Raw genomic sequence first — 12,427 nt, forward strand, 5'->3', positions numbered from 1 at the left:
CTTCTGCATTCTGTCCAAAACCTCCACATTCTATATCTAATGGGGTAACCAGAATTGAACACAAAAATATATCAATATATGTGACATCCTTGCTCTTGTTCTCAGTGCCCAGACCAATGAATACAAATATGCCATCTCACTTCTTTGCCACCCAAAAGCAGATGTTAGGCTAGGTGCTGTGACACATTTGCGGTTACTTTATAAAACTTGTGCTGTTTTTTAAATGAACAGTCCAATTTGGAACTGAATATTAAAGAGATTGCAAATAGCAGAATCATAGGGCACTATGTCACAAAAGCATGCCCTTTGGCCCATAAAATCCTTGCTGAACTGTTATTCTGCACCTGGACCACAGCCCTCCATTCCCTTTCCACCTATGTACTTATTCAAACTTCCCTTAAATGTTGAAATCAAACCTGCATCCACCACTTCTTCTGGCAGCTTATTCCACTCTTGCACCACCCTCTGACTAAAGATGTTCTCCTCAGGTTCCATTTCCATCTATGCCGTAGGGTAATTTTAGGCCATTTCTGGAGTAGGTTACATGGTCGGCACAGCATTGTGGGCCAAAGGGCCTGTAATGTGCTGTAGATTTCTAAGTTTCACCCTTAACCTATGACCTCTAGTTCTAAACTCACCCAGCCTCTGTGTAAAAAGGCTGTTTGCATTTACCGTAACTATACCCCTGTTAATGTTGTCTACCTCTATCAAATCTCCCCTCATTCTACACTCCAGAGGAAAAGGTCCAAACCTATTCAACCTTCCCCTATAACCCAGGTCCTGAAGTCAGGACCATTGTGGTACTGTATTCTTAGTTGAATATACCACGTTTTATCTTTTTTTGTTTTAGAACGAGAATAACTAAACCGTTTTCAAATGCAGCTGGTTTCAACAACACCCAGCAAGGGAGTGGTTCATCTGGTGTGAGAGATTAAATTTAAGGTCCCTACATCTGTTACTACCATTTGCTGTTTGGAAAATGGGAGCCATCTGGCAGTAGCTTACATCTTTGTGTTTGACAGACTGTCAACAACGTCTACTTATGATAAACAGTTTTTTTTGCCATAAAAGTAGCAATACTAAGTATTTAAAATGATTTTAATGCTAAGGTTATGTATGATGCTTGCAATATATAGATGAAAAATAGCTTTTATGTTTTTCATAATCCATAAAGAAGTTTGCATACTGTTCGGAACTGTAATCTCAGAAGTTCTTTGAATTCTGACACATAATATAAAGGTCCTGTTTACAAAATAAATAATTACCGTGTTGAAACCATGGTATATTTCTGTTGCCGTTTAAGTTTTGATCTAAAGATTTTCTTTTCTTACTGACATGGCTCAACTAAGCATGAAATGTCAGTGGAATTTTGCATGTTGCTTCAAATACATTTTTGATGAAATAATTTTTTTGACCAATGGATAAGCAGAAATAATTAAAACATCTTTTAAAATAAACTTCCCATTGTACATTATTAGACTTTGATTTGGGACAATTTTCTGTGAAGTTACACTCAAAGAATTTCTAACAACATTTTAAACACGAGATTCTGCAGATGCTTGAAATCCAGCCTAACACACACAAAATGCTGGAGGAACTTAGCAGGTCAGGCAGCATCTATGGAAAGTAATACAGAGGGGAGAATGTACTAACTCTATAGGTAATGGTGGGTATTGAACCCCTATCAGTGACCACTGGCACTGTAAAATGAAGCCGCTAATCACTACACTACAATGACACCATACTGCTGACTTGTAAAAATCAATCAAGATCAATATCAAATTTCAAATTGTTAAATAATTCTGCTCAATATTTCCTTGCTGAAAGAATTTTTTGCATCTTTTGTATCAACAAGCATAGCCTTACTTTCTTCGGTACAGCCTGGCCGTAGATTCAGCTGAATCTCTCCTTTCCCCAGATTATTCTTCATCAAGGAAAAGGTTATGTGACCCATTTTCGGAAGGTCATCTTGCAGTTGCACCCTTATTCAAAGCTAACTTGTAAGATTTGAATTCCCAGCTTGAATTCAAGCTTTAGTTACTGTGAACAGTGTACTATGTGATCTTTTCATTAATTTTAAATGTCAAATTTCCTGTTTTAATAACTTATATTTTGAGCCTGAGATGATAAGAGGCATAGATCGAGTGGACAGCCAGAGAAATTTTCCCAGGTCAGAAATGGCTAATACGAGGGGGTTACTTTTAAAATAATTGAATGGAAAATAGTGAGTGTGTGGAATGCACTGCCATGGCGCGTGGTAGAGGCAGATACATTAGAGACATTTAAGAAACTCCTGGAGAGGCACATGGATGAAAGAGAATAGAGGCACGTGAGGGAGGGAAGGTTCAGATTGATCTTGGAGTAGGTTAAAGTTCAAAGTTAATTTAGAAACATAGAAAACCCACAGCACAATACAGGCCCTTCAGCCCACAATTTTGTCCCCAACATGTACTTACTTTAGAAATTACCTAGGGTTACCTAGAGCCCTCTATTTTTCTAAGCTCCATATACCTATCCAGGACTCTCTTAAAAGATGCTATTGTATCCGCCTCCACCACTGTCGCTGGCAGCCCATTCCATGCACTCACCACTCTTTATGTAAAAAAACTTACCCCTGGCATCCCCTCTGTACCTGCTTCCAAGCACCTTAAAGCTATGTCCTCTTGCGTTAGCCATTTCAGCCCTTGGATATAACCTCTGACAATCCATTTGATCAATGCTTCTCAACATCTTATTCAGCTCTATCAGGTCACCTCTCATCCTCCACCGCTCCAAGGAGAAAAGGCCATGTTCACTCAATCTATTCTTATAAGGCATGCTCCCTAATCCAGGCAACATCCTTGTAAATCTCCCCTTCACCCTTTCTATTGTTTCCACATCCTTCCTGTAGTGAGGTGACCAGAACTGAGCACAGTACTCCAAATCCAAATGGGTTCTGAATAGGGTCCTATATAGCTGTAACATTACCTCTTGGCTCTTAAACTCAATCCCACCTTTGGTGAAGGCCAATGGACCATATGCCTTCTTAACCACAGGGTCAACCTGCACAGCAGCTTTGAGTATCTTATGGACATGGACCCCAAGATCCCTCTAATCTTCCACATTGCCAAGAGTCTTACTATTAATACTATATTCAGCCATCATATTTGACCTGTTAGAGTGGATTTCTTTTTGTGTAGATGATTTGTTTACACTTAAATGACTTTGGCCACCAGATTTCTATTTTAACTGTTTCACAAAGGACTGTGGATTGAGTCCACCACAATGGGCTTCCTAAAAGGTGTGAATACCAGATACTTCTGGTAGTTTGACCTGATAATGTAGTTTCGAAGGCAGTATCACCACACCTATACATTATAAATATTAATTGTATTAATTGTCTTCTATGTTAGCACAGGAAATGCCAAATAAATGTATCGTAGACTTAATTTACATTCCTAAAGGCTGTAGATACCAACCCAGACATGTTGGCGTCGGGAGGAAAGGATGGTGTGAGATTTTGTGTGTAGCTTCAATAGGAAGCATTGTCTATGCATTGTTTGTAACTTTTTAAGTAGCGATTGCCTTTGTGTTTAGCATATAAATATTGAGCCCACATTTAGCTAGCAGACCTTTCTGCGGAAAGCGTCTCCATCCGTAAGATGCCTACTGTACCTTGTGTCGAATAAAGAAGCTGCTTGGTATCTACCAGTGACTCTGTCTTTCCGGTGATTTCATCCACGCTACAACATGACCTACCAACATGAACCACCTCACACTTATCTGGGTTGAACTCCATCTGCCACTTCTCAGCCCAGTTTTGCATCCTATCAATGCGCTGCTGTAACCTCTGACAACCCTCCACACTATCCACAACACCCCCAACCTTTGTGTCATCAGCAAATTTACTAACCCATCCCTCCACTTCCTCATTCAGGTCATTAATAAAAATCACGAAGAGAAGGGGTCCCAGAACAGATTCCTGAGGTGCACCACTGGACACTGACCTCAATGCAGAATATGACCTGTCTACAACCACTCTTTGCTTTCTGTGAGCAAGCCAATTCTGGATCCACAAAGCAAGGTCCCCTTGGATCCCATGCCTTCTTACTTTCTCAATAAGCCTTGCATGGGGTACCTTATCAAATGCCTTGCTGAAATCCATACATCTTACCTTAGTCACATCCTCAAAAAATTCAATCAGGCAATTTGTTATCAAAGTTCATATATATATCACCATATACAACTCTGAGATTCGTATTCCTGCAGGCATTCTCAACCCTAACCATAACAGGTTAAATGAAAGATCAACCAGAGAACTGTGCAAATGCATATATAAATAAAGAGAACATGAGACAATGAGATAAAGAGCCCTTAAAGTGAGATCATTAGTTGTGGGAATATCTCAATGGATGGGCAAATGAGTATGGTTATCCCCTTTTGTTCAACAGCCTAATGGCTGAGGGGTAGTAACTGTTTTTGAACCTAGTGGTGCGAATCCTAGGGCTATTGTAATACCTGATGGCAGAAGCACGAAAAGCTGCTTTTTTTTTACTGTGATGACACAGAGGTTGTGAGTGTTGTGGATAGTTGATGACACAAAGTTTGGGGGTGTTGTGGATAGTATAGAGGGCTGTCAGAGGTTACAGTGGGATATCAAGAGGATGCAAAACTGGTGTGGCCCTGTGTATAAGAAATAATATTAAATCATTGGAAAGGGATGACATAGGAATGGAAAGTGTAGAGTCTCTATGCGTTGAGTTAAAAAGGACCCTAATGGTAATTGTATACAGGCTTCCAAAACAGCAGCCGGGATGTGGATTACAAATTACAGCAATAGATAGGAAAGGCGTGACAGAAGGGCGATGTCATGATAATTGGGGATTTTTACATGAAAGTGGATTGGGAAAACCAGACCAATACAGGACCTTAAGAGAGAGAATTTGAAGAATGTCTAAGAGATGGCCTTTTAGAACAGCTTATTGTTGAGCTCACTAGGGGATTGGCTGTGTTGGATTGGGTTTTGTGCAATGATCCAGAGGTGATAAGAGAATTTAAGGTTAAGGATCCCTAAAGGAACTCTGATCACAATATGATCAAGTTCACTTTGAAATTTGAGAAGGAAAAACTAAATTCCAATGTGTCTGTATTTTAGTGGAATAAAGCAAATTACAATGGCATAAGAGGGGAACTGGCCACGGTTGACTGGAAAGAGACACTAGCAGGAAGGACAGCAGAACAGCAAAGGCTGGAGTTTCTGCAAAAAATGAGGGAAGTGCAAGACAGATATATTCCAAATAAGAAGAAATTTTCGAATGGAAGAAGGACACTACTGTGGCTGACAAGTGAAGTCAGAGCCAAAGTAAAAGCAAAAGAGAGGGCATACAAGGAAGCCAAAGCTAGTGGGAAGATGGAGGATTGGGAAGTTTTTAAAGAACTTCTAGAAGGAATCTAAGAAGGTCATCAGGAAGGAAAAGATTAATTATGAACGCAAGCTGGTGGCTAATATCAAAGAAGATACTAAAAGCTTTTTTAAGTATATAAAGGGTGAAAAAGAGAGTTGAGGGTTGATATTGGACCAATAGAAAATGCTGCTGGAGATATTGTACTGAGAGACGCGGAGTTGGCAGAGGAACTGAATTCGTATTTTGCATCAGTCTTCACAAGTGGAAGACATCTATAGTACACCAGACATTCAAGAGTGTCAGGGAAGTGAAGTATGTGGAGTCAAAATTACAACTGAGAAGGTGCTCAGAAAGCTTAATGGTCTGAGGGTGGATAAATCTCCTGGACCTGATGGAATGCACTCTCGGGTTCTGAAGGAAGTAGCTGGAGAGATTACAGAGGCATTAACAATGATCTTTCAAGAATTGATAGATTCTGGCATTGTACCGGATGACTGGAAAATTGCAAATGTTACTCCGCTGTTCAAGAAGGGTGGGAGGCAGCAGAAAGGAAACTGTAGACATGTTAGCCTGACATCAGTGGTTGCGAAGTTGTTGGAATCGATGGTTAGGAGTACCTGGAGGCACATGACAAGATAGGCCAAAGCCAGCATGGTTTCCTGAAAGGAAAATCCAGCCTGACTAACCTACTGCAATTTTTTGAGGAAATTACAAGTAGGGTAGACAAAGGAGATGCAGTAGATGTGGCGTACTTGGATTTTCAGAAGGCCTTTGATAAAGTGCCACAGATGAGGCTGCTTAGCAAGATAAGATCCCATGGAATTACAGGGGAGTTATTAGCATTGGTGGAGTATTGGCTGATTGGCAGAAAACAGAGACTGGGAATAAAGGGATCCTATTCTGGCTGGCTGCCAGTTACCAGTGGGTTCGGTGTTGGGACTGCTTTTTTTTATGATGTATGTCAATGATTTGGACTATGGGATTAATGAATTTGTAGCTAAATTTGCCAATGGTATAAAGATGGGTGGAGGAGCAGGTAGTGTTGAAACAGAGAGACTTGGATAGTTTATGGGAATGGGCAAAGAAGTAAATGAAATACAATGTTGGAAAGTGTATGTCATGCACTTTGATGGAAGAAATAAACGGGCAGACTATTATTTATATGGGGAGAGAATTCAAAATGCAGAGGTGCAAAGGAACTTGGGAGTCCTTGTGCAGGATACCCTAAAGGTTAACATCCAGGTGGAGTCGGTGGTGAAGAAGGCGAATGTAATGTTGGCATTCATTTCTAGAGGTACAGAATATAAGAGCAGGGATGTGATATGGAGGCTCTGTAAAGCACTCGTGAGACCACACTTGGAGTATTGTGCGCAGTTTTGGGTTCCTTATTTTAGAAAGGATATACTGGCATTAGAGAGGGTTCAGAGAAGATTCACGAGAATGATTCCAGGAATGAAAGGGTTACCATATGAGAAACCTCTGGCAGCTCTTGGGCTGTATTAGAGTTCAGGAGAATGGGGCGGGGCGGATCTTATTGAAACATTCCGAATGTTGAAAGGCCTGAAAAGATTAGATATGGCAAAGTTATTTCCCATAGTAGTGGAGTCCAGGACAAGAGGGCACAACTTCAGGATTGAAGGACCTCCATTTAGACCAGAGATGTGGAGAAATTACTTTAGTCAGAGGGTGGTAAATCTGCGGAATTTGTTGCCACGAGCGGCTGTGGAAGCCAAGTCATTGGGTGTATTTAAGGCAGAGATGGATAGGTTCCTGATTAGTCAGGGCATCAAAGGGTAGGGAGAAGGCAGGGGAGTGGGGATGACCAGAAGAATTGGATCATTAGCCCATGCTTGAATGGCGGAGGAGACTCGATGGGCTAAATGGCCTACTTCTGCTCCTATATCTTATGGTCTTATGATCTGAAAGACCATTGCCTGTGTGGTGATGATCTCAAATAATGGATGTTGTTTCCCTGCGACAGCATTTCATGTAGATATGCTCAATAGCTGTGTTACTTCTGATGTACTAGGCCAAATCCACTCACCTTTTGTAGGATTTTCCATTCAAAGGACTGGTGTTTCCATACCAGGCTAGCAATGAGTGGAAGCATTGGAGGTGAGGAACCAGTATCTCGCAGTGGAGTTTTGTGTATATTTCTGGTCACGTACCTACAGGAACAATATCAATAAGGTTGAAAGAGTGCAGAGAAAATTTACAAGGATATTACCAGGACTTGAGAACCTGAGTTATAGGGAAAGGTTGAATAGGTCAGGATTTTATTCCCTGGAGTGTAGGAGAATGAGGGGACATTAAAAATAGAGGCATACAAAATTATGAGGGGTACAGATGGGGTAAATGCAAGCAGGCTTTTTTCCACTGAAATTGTTGAACCGGGAACTAGAGTTCATAGGTTAAGAGTAAAAGGTGTAATATTTAAGGGGAACCTCTTCACTCAGAAGGTGGTATGAGTGTGGAAGGAACTGCCAGTGGAAGTGGTGGGTGCATTTCAGTTGCCCCATCGATGAGAAGTTTGGATACATACTTGGATGGGAGGGGTATGGAGGGCTATGGCCCAGGTGTGGGTCGATGGGACTAGGCAATAACAATTCGACATGGTCTAGATGGGCCGAAAGACCTATTTCTGTGCTGTAGTGCTCTATGACTCTAAGGAGGTGAGGCTGTGATATCTGGCCTTGGAGGATGTAACAGACGAGACTGACTCTTACTAAATAAATACCTAGTTGATTTGGGCTTGAGTTTATTGTTTGTGTACTTTATTACTCCTCTTTTTTCCAGGCTTCTGAAGAATAATGCATCACCAAGTTCTCAGGAAGTGGAGGATAACTTCGATGGCAATGTTTGCAGATGTACAGGTTTGTAGAGAATTCAGCGTCCGGTCATATGGCCTGTTCAACTGGCCAGTTAGAAGAAAGCAATTTATAGAGTTTCATTGACTTCAACATTTTTAATTTTCTGCGACTGTTTCATGTGATGTGGCATAGATCAGACTGACCTCTCTGACAGCCCTCAGCAGCTGATGGTAGCTGTGATCATTGTGTGCAGCTTTGCCCTTAAATTGACATTTTTATGTTGTAAAATTAATTCACAAAGATCTCTCCAAATGTGCAATCACTTACGTTCAAGGTAAGTTTTCATCATCACTGGAGTGCAGAAATTACCTTTCCTTCTTTCTCAATCTTGTTTATCGAGTTTCAAATTGATAAACATAACAATAATAATGATACAAAGAGATCGGGATTACATTAATAATGGTTAACGTATATAGACACAGACTCCGAGTAACATATTTAATTTAAACCTCCCAATCTCTAAAGAACGGAACATGAAAAAGATTCAAAAAAATGTTTTTACCCTCTACACTAAAAAAAAACAAAACAAAACAAAACAAAGCAAAACAGAAACTGGGCTGCCATATTTCATCGGTTAGAATCATTATTTGTCATTAACTCCGTTTCTCTATAGAAATTTCCTTTCTGTATGGATATACTTAAGATGACAAGAGAAATTAGGGATAGTATCAATTCCAAAGAAGAAGCATACAAATTAGCCAGAAAAAGTGGCTCACCTGAGGACTGGGAGAAATTCAGAGTTCAGCAGAAGAGAACAAAGGGCATAATTAGGAAAGGGAAAAAAGATTATGAGAGAAAACTGGCAGGGAACATAAAAACTGACTGTAAAAGCTTTTATAGATATGTAAAAAGGAAAAGACTGGTAAAGACAAATGTAGGTCCCCTATAGACAGAAACAGGTGAATTGATTATGGGGAGCAAGGACATGGCAGACCAATTGAATAATTACTTTGGTTCTGTCTTCACTAAGGAGGACATAAATAATCTTCCAGAAATAGTAGGGGACAGAGGGTCCAGTGAGATGGAGGAACTGAGCGAAATACATGTTAGTAGGGAAGTGGTGTTAGGTAAATTGAAGGGATTAAAGGCAGATAAATCCCCAGCGCCAGATGGTCTGCATCCCAGAGTGCTTAAGGAAGTAGCCCAAGAAATAGTGGATGCATTATTGATAATTTTTCAAAACTCATTGGATTCTGGACTAGTTCCTGAGGATTGGAGGGTGGCTAATGTAACCCCGCTTTTTAAAAAAGGAGGGAGAGAGAAACTGGGGAATTATAGACCGGTTAGCCTAACATCGGTGGTGGGGAAACTGCTGGAGTCAGTTATCAAAGATGTGATAACAGCACATTTGGAAAGCGGTGAAATCATCGGACAAAGTCAGCATGGATTTGTGAAAGGAAAATCATGTCTGACGAATCTCATAGAATTTTTTGAGGATGTAACTAGTAGAGTGGATAGGGGAGAACCAGTGGATGTGGTATATTTGGATTTTCAAAAGGCTTTTGACAAGGTCCCACACAGGAGATTAGTGTGCAAACTTAAAGCACACGGTATTGGGGGTAAGGTATTGATGTGGATAGAGAATTGGTTAGCAGACAGGAAGTAAAGAGTGGGAATAAATGGGACCTTTTCAGAATGGCAGGCTGTGACTAGTGGGGTACCGCAAGGCTCAGTGCTGGGACCCCAGTTGTTTACAATATATATTAATGACTTGGATGAGGGAATTAAATGCAGCATCTCCAAGTTTGCGGATGACACAAAGCTGGGTGGCAGTGTTAGCTGTGAGGAGGATGCTAAGAGGATGCAGGGTGACTTGGATAGGTTGGGTGAGTGGATACATTCATGGCAGATGCAATTTAATGTGGATAAATGTGAAGTTATCCACTTTGGTGGCAAAAATAGGAAAACAGATTATTATCTGAATGGTGGCCGATTAGGAAAAGGGGAGGTGCAACGAGACCTGGGTGTCATTATACACCAGTCATTGAAAGTGGGCATGCAGGTACAGCAGGCGGTGAAAAAGGCAAATGGAATGCTGGCATTTATAGCGAGAGGATTCGAGTACAGGAGCAGGGAGGTACTACTGCAGTTGTACAAGGCCTTGGTGAGACCACACCTGGAGTATTGTGTGCAGTTTTGGTCCCCTAATCTGAGGAAAGACAGCCTTGCCATAGAGGGAGTACAAAGAAGGTTCACCAGATTGATTCCTGGGATGGCAGGACTTTCATATGAAGAAAGACTGGATGAACTAGGCTTGTACTCGTTGGAATTTAGAAGATTGAGGGGGGATCTGATTGAAACGTATAAAATCCTAAAGGGATTGGACAGGCTAGATGCAGGAAGATTGTTCCCGATGTTGGGGAAGTCCAGAACGAGGGGTCACAGTTTGAGGATAAAGGCGAAGCCTTTTAGGACTGAGATTAGGAAAAACTTCTTCACACAGAGAGTGGTGAATCTGTGGAATTCTCTGCCACAGGAAACAGTTGAGGCCAGTTCATTGGCTATATTTAAGAGGGAGTTAGATATGGCCCTTGTGGCTAGGGGGATCAGAGGGTATGGAGGGAAGGCTGGTGCAGGGTTCTGAGTTGGATGATCAGCCATGATCATAATAAATGGCGGTGCAGGCTCGAAGGGCCAAATGGCCTACTCCTGCACCTATTTTCTATGTTTCTATGATGTGTATAAGATGATGAGAGGCATTGATCGTGTGGGTAGTCAGAGGCTTTTTCCCAGGACAGAAATGGCTAACACGAGAGGGCACAGTTTTAAGGTGCTTGGAAGTAGGTACAGAGGAGATGTCAGGGGTAAATTTTTTACTCAGAGAGTGGTGAGTGCGTGGAATGGGCTGCCAGCAACGGTGGTGGAGGCAGATACGATGGGGTCTTTTAAGAGACTTCCGGGCAGGTACATGGAGCTCAGAAAAATAGAGGGCTATGAGTAACCGTAGGTAATTTCTAAGGACATGTTCGGCACAGCTTTGTGGACCAGAGGGCCTGTAGGTTTTTAATGTTTTAATACTTAATGTGTTTAGTTGCTATGAAATATTCAGAGCAGGTAGATAGGTCTGTACAGCATCGTGGGCTGAAGGGCCCGTACTGTACTGTAATGTTCTATGTTTTTGTCTATATCTGGAAGTTTATAAAATAGGTGTACATAGGATAGAAACCAGCATCTTTTTCCCAGCATCAAATAATCTAATACATTTACTGTGGGGGGTGTGGGGGAGTGGCGGGGGAGGATTTAAAGGAGATGTGTGAGGGAAGTCTTTTGTTTCACAAAGAGTGGTGAGTTTCTGGGGTTGGTGGAAGAAAAAGATATGACAAAGATGTTCAGGAGGCTGTTAGATTGACACATGTATGTGCAGAGAATGGAAGGATATGGACCACGTGCAAACTGAAGGGATTAGATGTCATAGCATAATTAGTACAGCATGACATTGTGGGCCAAAGGGCCTGTCCCTGTACTGTACATGTGAAACTTACAATGAGCTGCAATACCCAGTGATTTATGATTCAATACTTGTTTCTTCCATTCATATATTTTGCTTCCCCTTGCTTTACCACACCTTTTTCAGCCCTGCCACACATTCAAAATCAAAGTAACGTTTATTGTCATTTGCATAAGTCCATGTCTGCATAGCATCTCACAGTACTTGCAGCAGCATTAGCATCACTAGAACATGGCATCATATAAGCAGAATTCACAAGATAAACACAGATTATGCACAATTTTTACAAGAAAATAAAATTAGAACAAAATAATTAATTTTAGTGCAAGTTGGTCAAGATAACAGCTTATTCTCCATATTGTCCTGCCTTGGCTTGCGCCCTGGCTGATGTATCAGATAGACAGCTAGGTCTTAATGTCCATGGTGACCCTGACCAATGAAGGGTCTCAGGTCAGGGTATTACTAGTGGTGAGGCAAGGAGGGAAATATCTGTCACGTGTTAGGCCGAGTCCACTACTCTCTGCAGCTTCTTGCGTACCTGAGCATTTGAATTGGTATACCAAATCGTGATGTCCTCAACAGTAGAAGTTTGTTAGTGTGTGATGACAAGCTAAACCATCTTAACCTACAAAAATAAAGGCACTGGCTGGCTTTCTTGATGCATCTATATGCAATATATGATATTGCATCTTTGACTACTGTGATGTGATAGAAATCATTTTTTA

At 41.2% G+C, this 12,427-nt stretch overlaps 1 protein-coding gene across 12 annotated transcripts in view; it reads left to right on the forward strand.

Annotated features, from left to right (window-relative positions):
* LOC134357228 (xanthine dehydrogenase-like) overlaps positions 1–12,427 on the forward strand; it is a 123,871-nt gene that overhangs the window by 20,238 nt on the left and 91,206 nt on the right. For all 12 annotated transcript variants that reach the window (XM_063068549.1, XM_063068539.1, XM_063068546.1 and 9 more), the window contains one exon: positions 8,181–8,257. In XM_063068549.1, the coding sequence (XP_062924619.1) occupies positions 8,181–8,257 (77 nt within the window). The remainder of the gene's footprint in view (positions 1–8,180; positions 8,258–12,427) is intronic.

The sequence above is a fragment of the Mobula hypostoma genome, chromosome 16, assembly GCF_963921235.1.
Source record: "Mobula hypostoma chromosome 16, sMobHyp1.1, whole genome shotgun sequence".
NCBI classification, from domain to species: Eukaryota; Metazoa; Chordata; class Chondrichthyes; order Myliobatiformes; family Myliobatidae; genus Mobula; species Mobula hypostoma.